The sequence below is a fragment of the Hippocampus zosterae genome, chromosome 12 (genome assembly GCF_025434085.1).
Source record: "Hippocampus zosterae strain Florida chromosome 12, ASM2543408v3, whole genome shotgun sequence".
In the NCBI taxonomy this organism is placed as follows: Eukaryota; Metazoa; Chordata; class Actinopteri; order Syngnathiformes; family Syngnathidae; genus Hippocampus; species Hippocampus zosterae.
This window is the reverse complement of record NC_067462.1, coordinates 8112767-8133141: the sequence shown is the minus strand read 5'-3', so window position 1 is coordinate 8133141 and position 20375 is coordinate 8112767. Positions and strand designations below refer to the sequence as shown.

The 20375-nt window shown below is 42.9% G+C and overlaps 3 protein-coding genes across 6 annotated transcripts; 2 read left to right on the top strand and 1 right to left on the bottom strand.

Moving 5' to 3' along the window:
* Window positions 1-889: 889 nt before the first annotated feature.
* Window positions 890-5967, top strand: LOC127611105 (lysosome-associated membrane glycoprotein 1-like). Its single transcript, XM_052081419.1, has 6 exons — window positions 890-1255; window positions 2910-3094; window positions 3164-3292; window positions 3402-3468; window positions 3668-3835; window positions 3965-5967. Exons 1-6 carry the CDS (start codon window positions 1195-1197, stop codon window positions 4102-4104), a joined length of 750 nt encoding a protein of 249 aa, XP_051937379.1. The 5' UTR covers window positions 890-1194; the 3' UTR covers window positions 4105-5967.
* A 243-nt stretch (window positions 5968-6210) lies between these two features.
* On the bottom strand, window positions 6211-10470 carry dcun1d2a (DCN1, defective in cullin neddylation 1, domain containing 2a). 4 transcript variants are annotated; one of them, XM_052081416.1, is made up of 7 exons: window positions 10389-10470; window positions 9317-9533; window positions 8845-9013; window positions 8551-8681; window positions 7589-7671; window positions 7414-7510; window positions 6211-7202 (listed from the first exon to the last, which is right to left on the bottom strand). In XM_052081416.1, the coding sequence occupies exons 1-7, from the start codon at window positions 10437-10439 to the stop codon at window positions 7123-7125; spliced, it is 828 nt and encodes a 275-aa protein (XP_051937376.1). In that variant the 5' UTR covers window positions 10440-10470; the 3' UTR covers window positions 6211-7122. The 4 variants fall into 4 exon arrangements, with proteins under 4 accessions (XP_051937376.1, XP_051937378.1, XP_051937377.1 ...); XM_052081418.1 differs by lacking the exon at window positions 10389-10470 and adding an exon at window positions 10230-10382; XM_052081417.1 differs by lacking the exon at window positions 10389-10470 and adding an exon at window positions 9627-10179.
* Window positions 10471-11988: 1518 nt separating this feature from the next.
* On the top strand, window positions 11989-19995 carry LOC127611601 (transcription factor Dp-1-like). Its single transcript, XM_052082271.1, has 13 exons — window positions 11989-12130; window positions 12895-12971; window positions 14163-14245; window positions 14344-14410; window positions 15299-15420; window positions 16366-16487; window positions 16592-16757; window positions 16855-17001; window positions 17088-17156; window positions 17573-17724; window positions 17813-17979; window positions 18061-18136; window positions 18776-19995. The coding sequence occupies exons 3-13, from the start codon at window positions 14234-14236 to the stop codon at window positions 18915-18917; spliced, it is 1242 nt and encodes a 413-aa protein (XP_051938231.1). The 5' UTR covers window positions 11989-12130; window positions 12895-12971; window positions 14163-14233; the 3' UTR covers window positions 18918-19995.
* Window positions 19996-20375: the final 380 nt, after the last annotated feature.

The following is a 20375-nucleotide window of genomic DNA, read 5'->3' as shown; positions in this document are numbered from 1 at the left end:
ATGGGTGTGACGAGTCAACGGCGGTGCACAGGATCCCAGAAGAATCTTGTCAGGAGTGCATGAAGATGTGGCAGAGAAAAACTTCTATCACTCAATACGAGGATGTTATCTTTGCATTCCTTATTTTTGCTTCATTTGCAGCACACACACACTTGCAGTTGTTAGGAGTTAGGCAACATTTCTTTCTAGCTAGGAAACCTTTTAAAGTTGGTCGGACAGCACTACTGTCCTCTATTTGAATTGGAATGAGAGAAGCTTGCTCTTATGTCAAGATAAACGTTAATTAACAATGCTTATATTAGGATGCAAAGAATCTTCTGTATATACTGTATGTTAATCTTACTTTTTTGTTGTCTATTATATTTATATATGCTTAATTATTTATTGTGACAAAAATATTTAACAATTTTTAGCGAAACGTTCATGTTTCAACCTGTGGTTAAATGCATAAAAAATAGTTATGAAAATAAACGGTTTAAACCCTGGAGAACCCACGGGGTCAAATTGGGCCCCAAAAATTCTGCTACTCAAATGCTACACTTAAATCCCAAAGGGTCAAATTTGGCCCTAACCCGAAATTTGGATTAAACCATTAAATATTTGATAAAACATTTTGGTGTTCAGTGAACATATCGCAGTCATTTAATGTAAAATTCATCATTTTCCAAAGAAGAAAAGGGTTCTTGGGTTTTCTAGGGTTAAAATAAATTGGATACATATTTTGTTCCGTTTTTTTAACCTCTTCCACTTTTAACGTGATCCGTTTGTCCGTTAAAAAATAAATTTGGGCACAAGTTAACTGTTGGCCTCCTCTCGAACGCAGTTCTGTTGATTGATATATTAGTCGTCAAATAAGAAACCGGCGCTTCTTGTCACGTGACCACGGAGGCGTTTGTATAACTACAGGTCACATGATCGTGTTGATCTTTCTTTGGCCGCGCTTCATTAAAGCCAACTCCAAGTCTAGCAGCCTAAACCCTGCAGCAGAAACACGTTAACGCAACGGCTTTGCTCATTTTTCTGGACTTTGGGAGCTTTTCTATCAGTGCCTGGGGCTTTCAACCGCTCTCCAAGCCTTATCTTCATGCTAAAGTTAGCATACAGACAGGTAGCGTACTAGCTGTGTTAGCTGAAGTTGTTGTCGTCGAGCTCTTTTTCGACAAAGATCTGACCGCCACCAACTACGAGAAAAACATGACGAGCACTGGCGGTGTCCAGACACGGTGGCCGACATTTACCGTGCATCTTATTTTTGGTATGTATTGATTTATCAAAGGTAAACGAAACACATTTTTGTGGACGCCACGAAAGTATGGAAGGTTACCAACATAACCCACGTGACCAAGTTATATGTAACATTATTTGAAACGTAGTTTTTTCGACGTTTTTAAAAGGAACCATTAATGGTTAAAAACACACCTAGGCACGCTCTATTAGCGTTATGTTAATAACATCACTTTTCATGAACTCGTCTCATTTTGCATTCGTGGCGAGGAGGTTTATTGGGGGCAGGGGGGGGGTGAGACCATAACTGATGTCACAAAGCAGCAGTTAATGAAAAAAATCTTTTTTTTTTGCGATTCAATGCTACTTAACCCTGTGTGGGAACATGACTTACCCCCTAATCTTAGAAAACTATATGATGTGTTTTATATAAATTACAATGAGTCTTTCACAAATATGTGGCTATATTTTTGGCCAACTATTAACTTGCAGATTAGCTTTAATTCATCAACAAGAGAGTTTGAGCATCAACAACCACTTTAAAGTCATACCACAGCTTTTGAAGTCTGGACTAGGCCCAGTACAAAACCGTTTTGTGTTTTAATCATACAGATATTGACTTGCTGCTGAAGTTTATTGACGCTGACGAGACATCTACCAGTTCCTTAAATATGGCATTCTTCTTGCTTTTAAAAATATTTCATCAACAATATGTTGAGTATTATCCACTTAAAATTATCGTTTTAGTCCAACTGCGTACAATTTTTGGGGTCAGGATCCTTAGGTTATATCCTTCCATGAGGCATGGCTGAAAGAAGATAGAGCGCGCAGAAAATGTTCAATACTTTTAGACTGCAAAGACTCACCCATAATATTTACTTAAAGGCTTAAATAATACAATATAATGATGGTGAAATATGAAATAATTGTTGAAACTTTGTGTTATACATAGTTTTAACAAAGGGCCTTGTGCATTACAGAGTACACAACTGAGAATTTTGTGGGTATAATAAAAGTGATGCAGAATTTCTGAATCAAGCTTCCACTGTTACTTTATTCTCACAAAACAACCCTATCTCGTAGGATTTAGTTTTTTGTGAATGTTATATTTTGTCAAATTATTTATTTTGGCGGTCAAATTATGCATCTGCATTCTCATAAACCCCCCCCCCCCCTTTTTTTTTTCTTTACTGAAAAAATATCAGCTGGCGGCCCGGTAGTCCAGTGGTTAACATGTCGGCTTCACAGTGCAGAGGTACCGGGTTCGATTCCAGCTCCGGCCTTCCTGTGCGGAGTTTGCATGTTTTCCCCGGGCCTGCGTGTGTTTTCTCCGTGTGCTCCGGTTTCCTCTCACATTCCAAAAACATGTGTGGCAGACTGATTGAACGCTCGAAATTGTCCCTAGGTATGAGTGTGGGCGTGGATGGTTGTTCGTCTCTGTGTGCCCTGTGATTGGCTGGCAAACGATTGAGGGTGTCCCCTGCCTAATGCCTGAAGACAGCTGGGACAGGCTCCAGCACCCCCCCGCGACCCTAGTGAGGATCAAGCGGCTCGGAAGATTAATGAATGAATGAATATCAGCTGTATTCTTCTGACTTTATTTTTGCAATTAAGATAATGCGGTATTGAAAATGAAAGAATGGATTTATGTAACATTCTGTACATGCTGTTTGATGTGGTTGAAGCCGCTGTGGTCCTGCACCAAACTTTGGCTACTGTGACGCCCCCCAGCACTGAGGCACCACACAAGGAGCCTGGCAGACCGGAGACGGGGCACTACCAAGTGACCGGCACCAATGGCAGCGTGTGCTTGCTGGCGTACATGGGCCTTCAGCTCAACATCAGCTTCAGCTCCGCATCCTTAAACCAGGTGCTGGTACACACCCTTGTTTATTTCTCCGTGTAAAACGCTTCACGGTCCATCTCACTGCATCTGCAGACGGTGCAGGATGTCGTCAACCTCGAGCCCAACACCACAAAGGCCTCCGGGTCATGTGACGCAGACAGCGCCATGCTGCGACTCTCGGCGGACGCCAATAAAACCAATCTGACCTTTTTCTTCACTCTTGTAAGTTTCTCGAAACTTACTTGTGCCTATTGGGCTTTGTGAAAGGGCCACAAGTCGGCAGCAAAGTGCAGAAGTGAACGTCTTGAATTGCATCTTATTTTCCCTCCAGAACACTACGTCCAATAAGTACCACATGAGTGAAATTGCTCTGTCAGCAATCTGGCCGGACATGAAAGGTGAGTCTCCTGGCCACAACATTAGGTACACCCATGTAAACTGAAGAAATGCAAATGCAGACAAAAATAACTGCCCCCCCCCCCCCTTCTATTTTGGTTGCTTGTACAGTGCTAATTTTCTTCCGAAATTAATCTTTGTTGTGCTAACTCTGTTGTCAAAGTAGTGGTCGTGATAAAACCGTTCTGTGTCCTGTATCAGAGCCCTTTTTGGCACGTAACAGCAGCCTGGACTACCTTCGCGGAACCTTGGGCTTCTCGTATATGTGCCGCGTGGAGCAGACGCTTGACGTGGTGCCGGCTTTGTCCATCAACACCTTCCAGTTGCAGGTGCAGCCCTTTGGCCTCACTCAGAACAAGTTTGGCAAAGGTAAACCATCTCGAGCAAGTGTCAATTTTCCCCACAATCGTTTTGCATGCCCTCCATTTTTCATTGTCACCCCCTCCCCTCTCACACACACAAAAAAACGCTTAACCTCTCTCTCTCTCTCTCTCTTAGCTGAGCAGTGCCAGATGGATGAAGACGACATGCTGATCGCAATTGTGGTCGGGGCGGCCCTAGCTGGCCTGGTCCTCATCGTGCTCGTTGCCTACCTCATTGGCAGGAGGAGGAGCCATGCCGGCTACCAGACCATCTGAGGTGGCATCCGCTCACATGTAACCCGAGCCTTCTCTCTCCGTTATTAACCACTTTCACATTTAACATGCCACAAACTCCTGTATCCTTAACCCTGGTGGATGCATAAGCTAAATTATTATAATAAAAGGGATGTTGTGAGATTTGTGAGGAAATATCTAGAAAGCAAAGGATTCATTGCTGTGTTGTATTTATACATTTTGTAAAGGGAATTACTGGATTTCAGGCCACTTCTTGCTTCTTTTGGGTGCCAACCTGTAATGATTTTGTTTATTTATAGCACAATAACTAGTGTTTCTTGTGGTGAAGACACTACGTCTCAGTTACATTCAGTTACAAGTATTCACGATCTCTCGCTAGGTACCTCAATGTAGCCTGCTTGTTTAGTCATGATTGTGAAGTCTCAGGAATGGCCGGTGGCAATGTTCTTGCATCCATTGCAGAATTGGACTCATTTGGAGGTGGTATGGGGGATTTGTTTGAGAAAACTGGATTTTGGGTGTTAAAATGCTTGACTGGTCTGATAATAAAAGGATTAGCAAAATTCAGCTCAGCAGCTAAACCATGCGACTGCCTACTGGCATGACTACCACACTAAGGTTAGACTACTTCAGGAATAATTACACTACATATCTTGAGTGTTGGTATTCCCTTTTATAGATTAAGCACTTTTTATTAAATACCTACCCAGACAAAGCACATTTTTGTCTAAGTCCCCTTAGGTTTTTTTGTCTTCATTTTTTACCTTGCATTTTGTTGGCCTGAGTGTGGTGATCAAACAAACACATGTTGGAGGTCAAGATCTTCAACTAAAAATGAAGGGGACCTACCTGGCAACCCTGAGGAACTCTGTAAGACAAATAGGTGGTGGCCATTTGACAAAATAATGGGGAAAATTAATGGTCAATTAACCTAATGTGACTCAGGATTTATGCTAAAACAACCTAACCTTACTGTGGTCATCTATCTGTCAGCTCCCACAATCATCCCAAAACAAATAACCCAAATGCCAATCCCTAAATCAGACTTTGTGCAGCTTGCCTCAAGGCTCCCTCCCCTCTATTTACTTCTTTTAGCGGTTACCTTGACAAAAAAAAATGTTTTTAATCACAAACCAAGATCAGCATAAATGTTGGGTTCGGGCTCAATTAAATGAGTACTAATTTCCCCTATTAGCAAATTTGTCAATCCTTTTAATTTTTTTGGTTGAGTGCCACAAGGCTCCCATCTGGGTCCAATTAGATTTTTGGTTGGCTTTTTAACCTCCACCATTATTTGACAAACACATTGTTTTGCATTAAATCATGTTAGATTAATTTCAGTGTTTGTCTTCCAACAAAAATGCAATTTGGTCAAATGCACGCCCCGCCCCAATTTTTTTTCGGGGCGAGTGCCTAAAGGCTCTCTTTTTAGTCCACCTTGTAACTTCATAAACTTTATATCTTCAAAATGTTTGACTACATGTTTAGCCTAGTTTACCACAAATCCTGGAAAATCTGCACGTTGTCTTTCCTCACCTTGTTATTGAAGAGTAGTTTTCTGTTTCACACCACTTGTCCACTTTGTGTTACACTCCCTTACAAAATTCAAGTGGCCAAAACGCTTACATCACTGTTTTCCTTGTTTAGTGCCTTCCCTGCTGCAACATGTCATGCAATGTTAATACAGAGGTACCTGCAGTTTTTTCTCATTTTTTGTACAGGGCTGTATGTAAACATGCATCATTATGTAATGGTACTGATCATTTTTGGTTTACCGTATCGTTTACTGTTCCTCATCTGAATACCCGTTCATTTGTGTATTGGTTTTAATGAATTGTTTGAGATGTTTTCTAAACGATGGTCAATAAAAGTGATTTGAAAGTTGGTCTTAGTTTGCCCCGTTTGTTTTTGGCCTTGCCGCTTACATGCAGTGACTTCCCCAGATTTCTGAACTTTATATTACGGAGCATAGCTGATGAAGTTATAAATGTTCAAAATTCAAGTTACCCAGTTTTTTTTCATGTAGGCCATTCGAGTGGAACTTGGGAGAGCTCAGTATTTTTTTTAACACGGTACAGTACTTGGGTGTTAAGTCTGAGGACCACTGATAGAGGAGTTAAATCCATATTATGGAAAAACTCATGCTTTTATTGATCTTTAAACGTAACAATATACTGTACTTACATGAATGTTCATTTGTCTCTACCTGTAAATAATAGTGAACAGAAAAAACATTTGTATAATTGGTAAGGCTTGTTCATCATTCATTTTGCAATGCAGCTTCAGAATAGCTCCTAACTGCTGTGGGACGTCTAAAAAGTATCAAGAACGCTGCTCAGGTTCAATTATTTGATTGGTCTTAAATGTTCTGAACAGCAGACTTGAGAGTTAATCAATTGTTCCCAGCCAAGAGGTGCTCCGTTTTGCCTTAATCCATTCAAGACATGATTAAACACTTTCGAAAGCCCTTTCCCACTCCAAGCGGTTTAGACAAAACTTTCCTTGGGCAAAGGAAATCAGAACATATTGCTGTTTTTTGGGGGGCAGGGGGGGACATTTCATAGCAAGTACCAAAATCGAAGATGCAATCACAGCCTCAAGGTGACACACGACACTGACATCAAACCCATGAGACATCTTCAAGAGTACATAAAAGGATGCTTTATAAACAGGATCATATTTATATTATGCTTCATATAATTCTCTTTTGTAAATAGATACAGTATGTACGGTCAAGTTGTGGTGCTGGTGTTGAGCACTCCTTTGTCCTTTCTTTTCCAGTCCATTTACGCTCGTCTTGGCGCGGCATCAGTGTTCATCCCGGAGCGGAGTGCGCTCACAGGATTCCGAGGATCCGGCAGGAGGAGCCCAGATGAATCCGGAAATGTCCCTCCTCTGCACTCTCCTCTAAGTGCTGCTGTTGGCCACCATTGTTTAAATAAAAAATAACAATAATCCACCTTCAAAAAAATCCCGATGAAGTCTCTGTAAAAGAAATACTCTCCTTCCCAGTTCTTTGGGGTTTTGTTTTTTTTTTTTTTAGAGAGTTTTACGTTTTGTTCCAGTTATGATCGGTCGAGCGAATTCCACAAAGTCGTCTATAAGCACTGGCCACGCCCCTAGAAGGAAAAAATAACATGGATCAGAAAATTTAAATTCATCACGAGCCTAAATATGTTACATTGGACACCCGCATACACATTTAAAAAAATCACAAAATAATATACATGTAATAAATCCGTTTTCGTTAAGCAACCCCTCATAAAATGTTTATTTTTTTGCTTGGTTGTTTTTTTTGCCCATTGTCAACATTGAAGTTTCAACTCTTACCCTCCTCGTCGTAGTTGGACAAGTCATCCGCGATCATGTTTCCAAAGTCTAACAGTAGGTTCCAAGTGTCTTTTGGGATGGAGCGTTTATGGTGCTCCTGAAACGACCCGTCGCCAAAATATGCTTAATATTATTTGTGCTTCAACAGCGCTGCTTCCATAGATTTTCGACTCACCAAAAGAAATCTATTCCAAAGGTCGAGGAACTTAAATCTTCCTAAAAGAACCAGATTCCAGTAAGCTACAGCCATCTCCAAGTCTGCAGGAAAGAAAAAAAAAGTGGAAGAAGTCAAAGAAGTCATCTGAAGTTTCTGTTTCAAATTGATGCCATAAGACAACATAATACAGTTGGACTTTCAGCAAAGGTTAAACAAAAAAACAAAATGTTACATTTATTTTCATTTTTTTATTTTAATGAAAAGTTACTTAGATTTTTTTCGAGCAAAATTAAGAGTCTACTCCCATAATATGGGAATCATGACATTAATCTAGTCAAATTTTGGCAACGTTGGCATTTTTTCCTCATGATTTAGAATTTACTCAAAATTACAAGCGTTTTTGATCATGCATTGTACTTTTCCTTGTAATACCATCGCTTCCCCCCAAAAATGTTCCCATAATTCATTCATTCATTCATTCATCTTCCGAGCCGCTTGATCCTCACTAGGGTCGCGGGGGGGTGCTGGAGCATATCCCAGCTGTCTTCGGGCAGTAGGCGGGTGACACCCTGAATCGGTTGCCAGCCAATCGCAGGGCACACAGAAACGAACAACCATTCGCACTCACACTCACACCTAGGGACAATTTAGAGCGTTCAATCAGTCTGCCACGCATGTTTTTGGAATGTGGGAGGAAACCGGAGCACCCGGAGAAAACCCACACAAGCCCGGGGAGAACATGCAAACTCCACACAGGGAGGCCGGAGCTGGAATCGAACCCGGTACCTCTGCACTGCGAAGCCGACGTGCTAACCACTGGACTACCAGGCCGCCCTGTTCCCATGATTTAAAAACTTATTCAAACTGACTTTATTCTTGTAACATGCCTTTTTCAATTTTATTCATATGAGTAGGACTTTTATCATTGCCGCCCCACCGTGGACCTAAATCCACCCACCTGCATGAGTGATTCTACTTACCTAAACCCTTCTGGCCGGGATTTTTGGCAAAGTTAAAGGTGAACTGGTAGAAGTCCTTGAACTTGCTGCCGTCTTTCAGCTCCTGCTCCAGTCTTGGCAAAAGGGCTTTGAGCTTGTCGGGGCTGTCGCACCTACAAGGCGGTATAGGCACCGAACATTAAACCTCCTGGTTCAATTACAACATAGCAGCCTTGATGCTATACAAATGTAACGGCGATACATGAGCCACTTGCTGTTGCTTAATTTCTATTGTATATATAGACACGGAACCTTCTTTCCCACAGAGCGGCTTACCCCAGCTCCGTCATGCCGTCCAGGAACTCCTTCTTGGAGAACTCACACTGGGTGGCGGCGCGAAATTTCCACGCCACCACCAGAACGCTGATGCTGGCCGGATCCAGCATCAAGTCGTCGCAAAATTGCTGAATGCCCTCGATGCCAATCTTGTTCTCATCCTGGGGATCTGTATGGGTATGTGGAATAGATTCAACTACGTTGTGTGTGAAATGTGCTATTGATCACTGATTTTGAATTTTATTTAATGTTTTTTAACAACCCCTGTGTATTGGTAAAGGTCAGAGGTCAGTGTGACTTTGATGCTATTTGGAGCAACAAGGAGGCAAGAGAACAATGTGAAATCACTCAGCTGGATGTGTACTCTTTGCCTGTATCACTAAGGTCAGGACTTGTTATCAGCAGAAACTAGAAGACCAAAGATTTAGACTTGGCCTCAGGTGTCAAACAAGTGTGACTGAAACATCCCTACCTTTGTACCGGTTGAAAAGTTGCTCCAGCTTCTTGCGGTCAACGGACGTCTTCATGGACTCCTTGCAGTAGAGGTCCGGATTCTGGAAGTAGTTGTCGGTGGCCACCTCCAGCTTCCAGTCATTCTGTGTGAGACAGTAAACGGCCGTCTTCTCGCCCGCCTGCGTGAAGGACATAAATTGCCGCACCTTGTCCCTCTGCGACGACTTCAGCTTGTGCTGCGTGGGCAACAGGGCAAACGGGCGGTCAGTGGCGAGCAGGCCCCACAGCGCCCACACCAGGTAAAGACAGAGCAGCGCGCATAGACACACGAGCGCGCACAGGACGGCGTCCACAGGCATTCAGGGCACATGGGGTGAGTGAGACCTAGTTCTCTGCAACATTTAGGATGATCCCAAGTGCAGGCCCTCACATGACTGATGTAATAGGAGCTACTGTTGACTATTTGTAGAGGTTTTAATAACAGCTCCCAAGAAGTGGTATTTGTTTTTAGCTCTGAGGCCCACGACCCGCAGGTTGTCCACCTCTATTATACGCTTATAACAGGCCGCTCATCATGTTTTGGGTAAAGTGACAATGGACCGTCATAAGCATTATTACGTTATGGCGAGCTCTGTATACGGGGGATAACAAAGGCAAAAGAATAGCGGTGGTGGGAATGGGAATCGCTGGGTTAGCATGGCCGAGCTACTGGCTCCACGCCAATTATTTAGCTTCGGTCTGTTGTTGACGTTAATAACATGCGCGCAATTGTGTCAGTGAGCTTGCGCTTGCATGCGTGTCGTAGTTCCAGGTTCATAACTACGGTGGCCGAGCCTGTGCTACGTTAGCATGCTTGACAGACAAACACGGGGACGTTGCGGCTGCCTGTGTTGCTAAACTAGCTGCTGCTGCCCCCCAAAATATCAACTGACCTTCCGTTGAGAAGCAAGCCGAACGACACTCGTTGGTCAACGTGGAGATTGGGCGCGACCCGAGCGTTAATAGTAAAGCGACACGGTGACACGCGTATTAAAAGACATCGCGGCGGTTAACGAGACGAGAGGGGGAATGTGTTTATTTTGGTTACCTACCATTTTCACACCCGCTAGTTCACCAGTTTGTGAGCCGCTCGTTGTGCGCATGCGTGGAAGCGACCTGCGGAAGGCGCAACTTTATGAATTCTCATGTGGTTGACAGTGTTTTATTGTATTGTATTTTAGTAAACACATTTACATTTCAGCGCGAAACACGTTAAGAAACAAACATTTTTCCCCCAACCAGCTAGCCAACCGGGATAAAAATTTTATCATTTGTCTATGCAATTGTTTTTCGTACACCTCTTCATAACATTGTATCTGTAATAACATTAGAAATGAAATATATATATCAACTTACAACAAAGAATAACTTACAACAAATAAGTAAATATTAAGAACTAATGTGTATGCTTTCTTTAAATTAGGAAATAAAAAGTACAGTGTCTCCCATACAAATAATAACATAGATGCTTGACACATTTAAACGGTCTTCATACATCATATTGTCCTGCAGTTAATAGTCAAATATGATGCCTGCAGCGCTGCATCCCTGCTCAGCAAGTTTTGTTGCTAGCAGGTTTAGATTAGTTTTATCTGCAAGAATGCACTCCGCATCAAGTGTGGACGCCTGCACACAAGAATATTGCTGATAGACTATATCTGTCACTGTCAGACTTACTTCTTTTTTTTTTTTTACTATGAAGGGACTCAAAAAGGATCATTACACGATGACAACAGCAAGACTTATGTGCCTCAAATACTGTTGAATAAAAGGTAACCAGAAAACCCATGCAGGCATAGGGAGAACATGCAAACTTATACAAGAAGGCTGGAGCTGGAATCGAATCCTACACCTCTGCAATGTGAGGCCGGCATGCTAACCAGTTTACCACCTACATAGGGTCATGACACAAGTAATATATAAAGTACTGTGCAAAAGTCTTTGCCGAAATGCACTACAGTATTTGACATTCCTTTGTTCCTATTTTCCCTCCTTCCTGCCTTCCGTTCGGTCACACGTTTTTATTCACTATGCTTTTAGTTCAGTTTATTAATTCCACCAGTTTTTATTCATGCAGTTATTCTTCCATCACTTAAACTTTCTTTTCTGCCTTCTTTCCTTAGCTTTTTCCTTCCACCTGATGATATTTGCCTTTTTCTTCCTTCCTGACCTGCTGTATATTTATGTATACGTACGTCCTTTTTATTTCTCTCAAGAGGTTGAGAGAGAGCGGGAGAGATAGAGATAGAGAGAGAGAGAGAGAGAGAGAGAGAGAGAGAGAGAGAGCGTGAGAGAGAGAGAGAGAGCGAGAGCGAGAGCGAGAGAGAGAGAGAGAGAGAGAGAGAGAGAGAGAGAGAGAGAGAGAGAGAGAACGGGAGAAAAATGGTATCGCAGAAAATGATGTAGGTTTACCGTGTATAGTAACGGTTTCTGAATAAAAAGTAGAATCGTGAAATTGAAATGACATCTGACATACGCATACCCCAAATTGTCTCCTTTAGCCTTGTCAAAGCAAAGCCTTCAATCGAAACTACCATACTGTTTTATCACCTCCTTTTCAACAGGTGGCAGTGTCCTCAATATCAAACCTGTGCATCATCCAATTGGAACGTCGTTTTAGATAGTGGGCGTGGCTACTTTGACTGCTCTGCTTTCGTCTTGCGCAAGGCGACCAATCAGAGACAACCGAAGCCAGACACCGCCAAGATCAGATTGTGAGTCGCGCTGCAGTAGCAAGGTTAGCCGAGAGTGGTAGAAGAAGCTCACGACGCTTGCTAACTTGTGGAGTGCACCGGTAAGCACGTGTTTTAACACGTCTCTGGCCTCGCCTCCGAAATATTTATGTGTGACACGGCTCGGAGGCTGTGTGGACGTTCTAAAACAACTCGGCGTGAGACCGCCAACTGAGTTTGAAAAGCTAACTCCGGTGGTCTTGTCGATGACAGCTGTGCTTAGCTCGGCCGCTAGCTGCTAGTGGTCGGCTAACAAAGCGCCGGTGGTTTTCATTGGTGACCGCGAGTTAGCAACTTGCTAACAACCACAGTAATTGCCAAGCCACCAATGTTGGCAGTTGTCACTGTGTACCGGAGACTAGTTTCTACAAGCACCTCACATTTAAAAAGTGTCCTCATTGTGAACTTTAGAGTTTCGAATGCGTGCCTCTTTATCGGCAAGGATTGCAAGACAACAGTGGCCGCTTGAAAGTCTTCGAAAACAAAGTAGTGTAGAATTCGGTTAAGCGAAAATGAATGATCAATTAATCAGGAAGTTGTGTGCATGCAGAACGCGTAAGACTGCTGCAAATACATTATGATGATAGAGTAGCGGTCACCGAATTGGCCACTATTTTTCCGTTGACAGGTGTGCATATGACGATTACGATCAACGCCGCATCGACCGATTTAAGTCTTGACCAATTTCATGTCACACGCAGTGTGTTTTTGTCTTTCTGTCGTACTTGCGAATAAAAACATTAAGTGAATTTGAAATTATTCACAAAAACCCAATGCTCCCCAAAGTATAGTTTGACTTTGCTCGCAATGTTTCCTGTTTGCTAAGGATTTAGACCTCCTCTTCCTCCGCTCTCAAATGCCAACAACAACGGCAGCCGTCGAAGAAGCAGCCCTAGTACACTCGTAAGTGCACACAATCTCGCCCGCTCGACTCCCCCTTTTCATCCGAACGCTAGCCCAAACGGATCACGGACTTCTCCACTGAAACGCCGAGGGGCGAAAAACGGGACCCATCTCGCCCATAATCTCTTTCAAAGCGTGCATTAGCTCGCTAGCTAGCAGCAGGGCTCTATCCAGCCATGGTGGGTTAGCGGTATCAGTTAGCTAGCCGCACCTCAACAAAAGAGTAGTTCGATGGGGGGGATACGGGCCTAGCGTGCCGCTACTACTCCTATACACGCCGTGATATTACTTTTGTGTCCATATTTGTTGTTGCACGTGAAGTTGATGTTTTGCGAAGACCTGTAGCAGAAGTTCGCCACCTCTCCTCCACCTCAAGTAGGCCCTGTGCGCTACTAACCACTCAAAAGTTATTAACTTCCTATTCTATGCTGCTACACTGGGTTCATTCTTATCAGCGGGGATCCAAACGTGTAATCCGATCCAAAACGGGTTTGGGATCAATTTGTATTGTTCCAAGATATAAGGAGGTGAAATAGGTGACTGATCCTCCATCAGGCACATCATGTTTTTGGGACAAATAACTCAACCATTTTGTAGTGGCAGTAATTTTAATAGGTATATGTGTCATATACTGTATGTATTTTAATAAGCTTTGTTTCTTGGGATAAACCACTTTGCTAATTGAGGTGTACTAGTTTTGGAAGATGTAAATTCTCCTTCATGCGGTTCATGGTAATACGTACGTTGGTTATCTACAATTTGGAAAGTTTGCATATATGTGACACCATCATTATGCAATATATCAAATTATATGTCTTCCATTCATTTATAATGAATACAGTGGTACAGCAAATGATTCTCGTGTCTTGTGTGACAGGGAATAGACTTGTTAGACAGTGATCGTCGCTTTCAACACAACTGGGTGCAATATGTTAGCGTCTGCTGCTGTTGAGCTTCACATTCGTGTCCAGGCATTGCAGAACTCCCGTACACACCAGCGGTGTTCCTATGTCGTGCCTCTATTTCCTCAGAAGTTAGGAAATAGCATATTGGTGCTATTGGCTGGGTTCTATCAAAAATGCAAAATCAGGTTAATGCCGCAATTTCACGGGCTCTGTGTCTATGCAAATGTTCAACTTTTTTCTTTTTTGTGGAACTTTAAAGTTCGTCTGTCTGTCTCTCTCTCTTAAGGGTCTTAATAGTGAAACAGAAGAAGAAATTCCTTTCCAACTGAAGCTCAACTTCCCCGGTCCTTTGGGATCATGGCTAAAGATGTAAGTGACTACATGCTCATGTCATGACATTAAGACATGCCCTACTTTGTCTGATTAGATTATGAGGGGATATTATTTAACATTTCTGTCCTTCGCAGGCTGGTCTAATGGAAACAAATGGAGAGTTGAAGGTTTTCATTGATCAGAATCTGAGCCCTAGCAAAGGTAGACGCTGTTTTTGAACAGAGTTTGTACATCACACTTTAAATTATACTTTAAAAAGAAAAACACATCCACTGGAACCTTTGAAGTTGAAGTATTACAACTAAGAGTTCAATGAAACTTTTCAGGAGGGAAAATACTTATCAAAAGTTGTGCAAAAACCTAGCTGTGCAGTTGTAATTACTGACTTTTGACTCTGAAAATAATTGCTCAAAGTTCTGGATTGCACACTAGGGTCCCTTGACTTCACTGTAACATAACGCAATAGTGGCGATGTGAATGTAAAACGCACTAAAATATACAGTATGAGTTGTATTTCGTGATTATACTCAGTATCTGGCTTTCCAACAACTTGTTCTACTTGACAACTGCTCTGAAGCCCTATAAATATATCACTATTCATGTCGCTCTAAAGCCAAACATTCTCCTCGCCAGCCATGTTATTTGTTTATTTTTGATACCCAGCACTTTGGAGTGAAGCGTTCCAGCCGCTGTCATGCATTCTGTCATTCAAGACCTGTGCTCCTCTGACGCTGCACATAATTAATAAAAGCAGAATGTAATAACACACCGACAGATGGCCTTTTGATATTTTGTGGAGGCAGGAATGTTGCAATTATGAGGCTTCGAGATGAGACCCAATTACGCAAGCGCCTTCAGTCGACAATAACACTAGAAAAATAGAAATGTAAAATGAATGGCTGTATCAATTATCCTTGTTTTGTACTTGAATTACTGCTAGAACATGTGGGGGGGGGTTGTTTTTTTTCCCCCCCTGCAATCAAATTTATCGGTTCGCCCCATCATTTTGGTTCCACTCTATTTGTCTCTTCTGTCAGAGCTGGAACCACAGTACGAACTCATTGCTCACTCTCTCATGTGTCTTGTTAGGTGTCCTGTCTTTGGTTGCTGTCCAGCCTGCCACCGCCCCTGTGGCCAAACAGCTCCTGCCCAAAACGCTTGGGCCGTCCAATGTGAATATTGCTGCACACATGCAACATTTGCCACACATGGTAAGTCCTCATTGGCACAAAGTCCTGTCATGAATTCTCCCACACCTGCTTCACCATAGCTAAAACAGACACATATACATCACACATGATATTATGTTCTGCTCGCCGGCCCTTTCTGTCACGTCTCGCTGTTGTGTAAGCCCCCTCCTTTATCATTGCGAGGTGACCTGGCGGGAGAAATAGCTGGGCGTTGATCCTAAGCTTATCAAGCGCTACGGTCAGCAGGATTGCATCCATCATCCCATTACATACATGTAATCTATACATTGTGACAATCAGCTTAGTTATCACCTTGGAAAAGGAATCGAGTGCCTACGTTCACAGTGCCTGAGTTCTAGCACGAGCGATGTCGTCAACCTTGCTACAAGTACTTCAGTAAGACAATACCTCAACCTTCAAAATACTGATGTGGATTGATATGTTAATTGCCAAGTCCACAAATTGTTTTTAATGTATGCCACCTAAGGGATCAAATGTTATGGGCATTTAGTGGTGGTTTTCAGCCCTGCCGCTTATTTGGAGATATTTGTCCAGATTTCCTGAGTCTCTTGATGACAATATGGATGGGAGATGAAGAAATCGCAAACTGTTTTTTTAAGATTCCTCACTAGTTCTCTGCATTAAAAACAGTCCCATTAATCAGCATGAACATGAAATAACTTCTCTTTGTAGTGTATTTAAGTATTAGTTGAATAGGATTTGCAAATCGCTATACAGTATTCTGTTTGTTTGCGTTTTACACAGTGGCCCAAATTGATTGGAATTGGGGTTTGTAGAAATTGTTAACTTGAAGATATTGCTCAACGTATTAAAAGCCTTGCCACAAGTTTGTCATCCACTTCATATAAACATCGGCTACTCTGCGGCGGAGTGACTAAACACACCTGGCCACGATTTGAAGAAATGTGATTGAGAAGGATATTACTGCCCCTCTTTCTTTTCCAGGTAATTGGAACACCCCAGAGGCCAACGGTATCCAACACTATACTGGTAAACAGTCCACACACGCCCAATTCCCAGTTTCTGACTCAGACTCAACCTTCTGATGCCTCTCCTTGGTCATCAGGGTAAGTCCTCAAAAGCACGTTGAGGAGTTATTATTTTTTCTTTTCTTTTTTTTTTTCTTTTGGCAAATCACAGCATGGACCAGTGAGCTCACTGTTATTTGCAGGAAGCGTGGTAAGAAAGGTGAGAAGAATGGGAAGGGCTTGAGGCATTTCTCCATGAAAGTGTGCGAGAAGGTGCAGAAGAAGGGAGTCACCACCTACAACGAGGTGGCAGATGAGCTGGTGGCAGAATTCAGCTCGGGTGACAACCTCATGTCACCCAACGACTCGGTGAGAGTTGCTGCTGCAAAATGATGCACACCCACGCACCACACAAACGGGTGGAAACTACAAGGTTCTCTTTATCTTGCTGATGTTTTTCTTTTAGCATGTATATGACCAGAAGAACATTCGGCGGCGTGTGTACGACGCCCTGAACGTCCTCATGGCCATGAACATCATCTCCAAAGAGAAGAAAGAGATCAAGTGGATCGGCCTGCCCACCAACTCGGCGCAAGAGTGCCAAAACCTCGAGGTAGCTATGCGCCTTCCTTCCAAGTCTCACCGCATGTCATTTCTGTTGCCTCCTTTGTATAGAAGTATTATTTTTGTCGATGGCAGGTGGAGCGACAGAGGCGGCTGGAAAGGATCAAACAGAAACAGTCGCAGCTTCAGGAGCTCATACTACAGGTAGGAGTGACTGAGAGCCATGTTTCCACCAAGCTGTACCAGAGTTGACAAATGTTACGTAATCATCCGTGTTTTGTGATGGAAATCACTGAACACCTCGTTACGCCCGTGACATTAATTATTGCAGGTATTTAATAACAAACGAGCCAAAAAAAAATCTGCATCGAAGCCACTGAAGCTGACAATGAGCTACTGCTGGCTCGCTCACATGGCAAAAATGAAGGGGGCGGGCTGCCTCATTGGCCTCGCTGCAGGGGTTAAACCTGGGGATCAATAGTAGAGGTTTTACGGTTCATAACAAATGTAATGTGTTGAAAGCAATCGAATAATGAACCGTGCATTTGCTTGTCGTTGAACGTTATACCTACAGTGATCCATGTTCACTTGTTCAAGGCAAGTTGTTGTTGTTGTTGCAGCAAATAGCCTTCAAGAACCTGGTTCAGAGAAACAGGCAGAGTGAGCAGCAGGCAAACAGACCTCCGCCGCCCAACTCCATCATACACCTTCCCTTCATCATCGTCAACACCAGCAAGAAAACAGTCATTGACTGCAGCATCTCCAATGACAAGTAGGCCACGTCGTGACTACACACACATTGGCTGCACATGTTTCCCGTTCAACGCTTGCTGAAGAGATTTTCTGTTCTTGATTGGCAGGTTTGAGTACTTGTTCAACTTCGACAGCATGTTTGAGATCCACGATGACATTGAGGTGCTGAAGCGTATGGGCATGGCTTGTGGTTTGGAGGTGGGCAAGTGTTCTCCGGAGGATTTGAAAGTCGCACGCAGCCTGGTGCCCAAAGCTTTGGAGCCCTACGTGATCGGTCAGTCACACACACACACGTTTGCTCCTACTTCACATTGAGGTTCACGGTTTTAAAATGATGGCTCTCCTCCTTCTCTAGAGATGGCAAAGGGCCCCATCAGTAGCGTCTACATCACTGGAGGGTCCTCGGCCAATGGAGCCCGTTACACAGCCAGGTGGGAGTCAGCTCGCTTCCCCCTCCCCGCCTTCTCAGTGTTGACTTACTGAGGGCGGATAACATGGCTAAATAGCACGGCTAACGCCAGCTCTTTTTCACTTTGACGTTACCATATCAAGAAAAGCAGAGGAGTAGATACTCATAAATTTAACTGTTGTACTTTGGATTTTACTTGTGAAAATTCAGTTGTTGTTTTTTCCCTTCATTTTTAATAATGTGCCAAAAACAAAGAACACTTGGTTCAATGGAAAAAAAAAACTACCCTCCAAATTTCAAAATGCTGCATATTGGAGCTGTGATTGCAGTACTGTGACTCATCTCCTCATACCATCAGAATCTCATACCAGCCGATGCCTTCCGCACTTAGCCTTACATCATAGCATACAAATAGATGAACATTGATACATATAACAAATTATAATCTTCAGTTTCACCTAAAAAGCATGTCTTTGGAACGATAATGATAAAAAGAATAAGTCCTGTCAGGCACATGTCTCACATGAACGAGACAGAAAAAAAAAAGAAATCCAAAAACACGCTAATTTAGTCAGTTTTTTTTTCTTGTCATTAGCTAGCATCTATAAAAGTGAGATCTGTCCCTTCCGTTTATTTTTAACCATTTTCCTCCTTTATGTAGCGACGGCTGCCCCGATGGCACCATGGCATCCAGCTCGAACGACTCCCACTACAGCGGCTCTCGCGTGGAGACGCCGGTGTCTTACATGGGCGACGACGACGACGACGAGGATGAGTACGACGAGAATGACGACGAAGACTAACCTGTGTACACCTTGTCACTCCAATAAGCACAGTGTCTCAAAAGCGCCAACATGAGAACGTAGAACTGCCGTCGTGCCCCCCCCCCCCACCCCCCTTTCCCCACTTACACACAAACACATGTCTTGCACCCTCCACTTGTCTTTGCTCTTCCCCCTCTCTCTCCCACGCCTGTTTTTCTGTTTGGCTTTCTCAGGGCTCGACATGAGTATTGAAGAATGAGGGGAGACGTGCTTGAGGTGCCCCCTTTTGCCTCTTGAATCGCTCGTACGTGCACCGCAGTTCTCGGGCAGGGTTTTGTCCCGGGAACTGTAGCGTGCGACCTAACCTAAAAGCTCAAGTCGTTGCGTATTTAGCTCATTGTTCTTTAAGCCATCCCATGAGAAACAAAAACAGACTGCTTTTGGAGAACGACAGAAAAAAAATGTTTGTGTCGCTACGCCACTGTTCTCTCTATGGCAGCACGATCTTTAATGTTCACCAATGGTCAAAGTATTTGTTCAAGGAGGCTGCCATGAATTCACAATGGCCTGATAAAATCGGCATCCTGTGATGGGGCTCCATCATGCGTTTTGTTTGTTTATATTTTGGTCTGGTGCAGACGTTCAAATGGTTCTTCTGTTTCTCACTCAATTGAGGTGGCTTCCTTCTGTTTTGTAGGCAGCTTGCTTACATGACCTTATTTGCTAGTTAGATTTTTTTTTTCTTTTAATTATTTTGCATTCCGCAGTTAAGGAATTCTCATGAGCGGCCTGTGTAACACCTTGGTCGTGTTTACAAAATGATGGCACCAGCAAGGTAATGTTTTCCTAACCCAGGTTCCTGATAGGTAAATAAGCTTTGTTAATGACATGTATGAACCCCGTTGATTGTAGCTCATAGTATCTCCTTAGAGGCCAGTGATCGATACTAGACCATCAGACGGTATCCATGTAATTAATGTGTGGTTGTACAGGTCTTTGTATGCTCCCATCAAAGATCTCCTTTTCAAAGCTGAGCAACACATGTACTGACTTCTTCCAAATACCCTTTTTCTGTATTCTAATATAAGTTTTCAAATTAAATATAGATTGTTTTAAACGTTTCTGTAAATGGTCTTGAGTAACATGCAATTACAAAACTGGTTTCAGTTGGGGACGGCTGTTCTGATTGATTCATTGTAAAGAATTGTGCGTCAGTTGTGTGGAATTTACCGTTATCCGCGCCGTGGCTTGATTCGGCACAGATAGGCTGCCTTCTGATCTGCACGCAAAACATCGTGCCAAGAAGTTCAGAACTTTCTTTGAGAAATCTGTAGTCTCTTCTTGTCACTCTTACTTGGAGAAGCTTATTTAAGAGTCACAATTGAAGATGGGAGGATTAGGTTAAAACATTTGAAATTCGAAGTGAACTTAATGCTATGATATTGTATACCAAGTATTCATAATCTGTTCACTTTATGATTCAAACAAGTCAGCAAT

Bases quoted from the DNA above. Each gene is read 5' to 3' on its own strand.
- LOC127611105 (XM_052081419.1), top strand. From the start codon at position 1,195: ATGACGAGCACTGGCGGTGTCCAGACACGGTGGCCGACATTTACCGTG. The intron at 3,469-3,667 runs GTGAGTCTCCTG...GTCCTGTATCAG, and splicing joins AATCTGGCCGGACATGAAAG to AGCCCTTTTTGGCACGTAAC. The intron at 3,836-3,964 runs GTAAACCATCTC...TCTCTCTCTTAG, and splicing joins TCAGAACAAGTTTGGCAAAG to CTGAGCAGTGCCAGATGGAT.
- dcun1d2a (XM_052081415.1), bottom strand. From the start codon at position 9,656: ATGCCTGTGGACGCCGTCCTGTGCGCGCTCGTGTGTCTATGCGCGCTG. The intron at 8,682-8,844 runs GTAAGCCGCTCT...ACCGCCTTGTAG, and splicing joins GACGGCATGACGGAGCTGGG to GTGCGACAGCCCCGACAAGC. The intron at 7,511-7,588 runs GTGAGTCGAAAA...GGGTCGTTTCAG, and splicing joins TTTGGAATAGATTTCTTTTG to GAGCACCATAAACGCTCCAT.
- LOC127611601 (XM_052082271.1), top strand. The intron at 15,421-16,365 runs GTAAGTCCTCAT...TTTCTTTTCCAG, and splicing joins TGCAACATTTGCCACACATG to GTAATTGGAACACCCCAGAG. The intron at 17,157-17,572 runs GTAGGAGTGACT...TTGTTGTTGCAG, and splicing joins TTCAGGAGCTCATACTACAG to CAAATAGCCTTCAAGAACCT.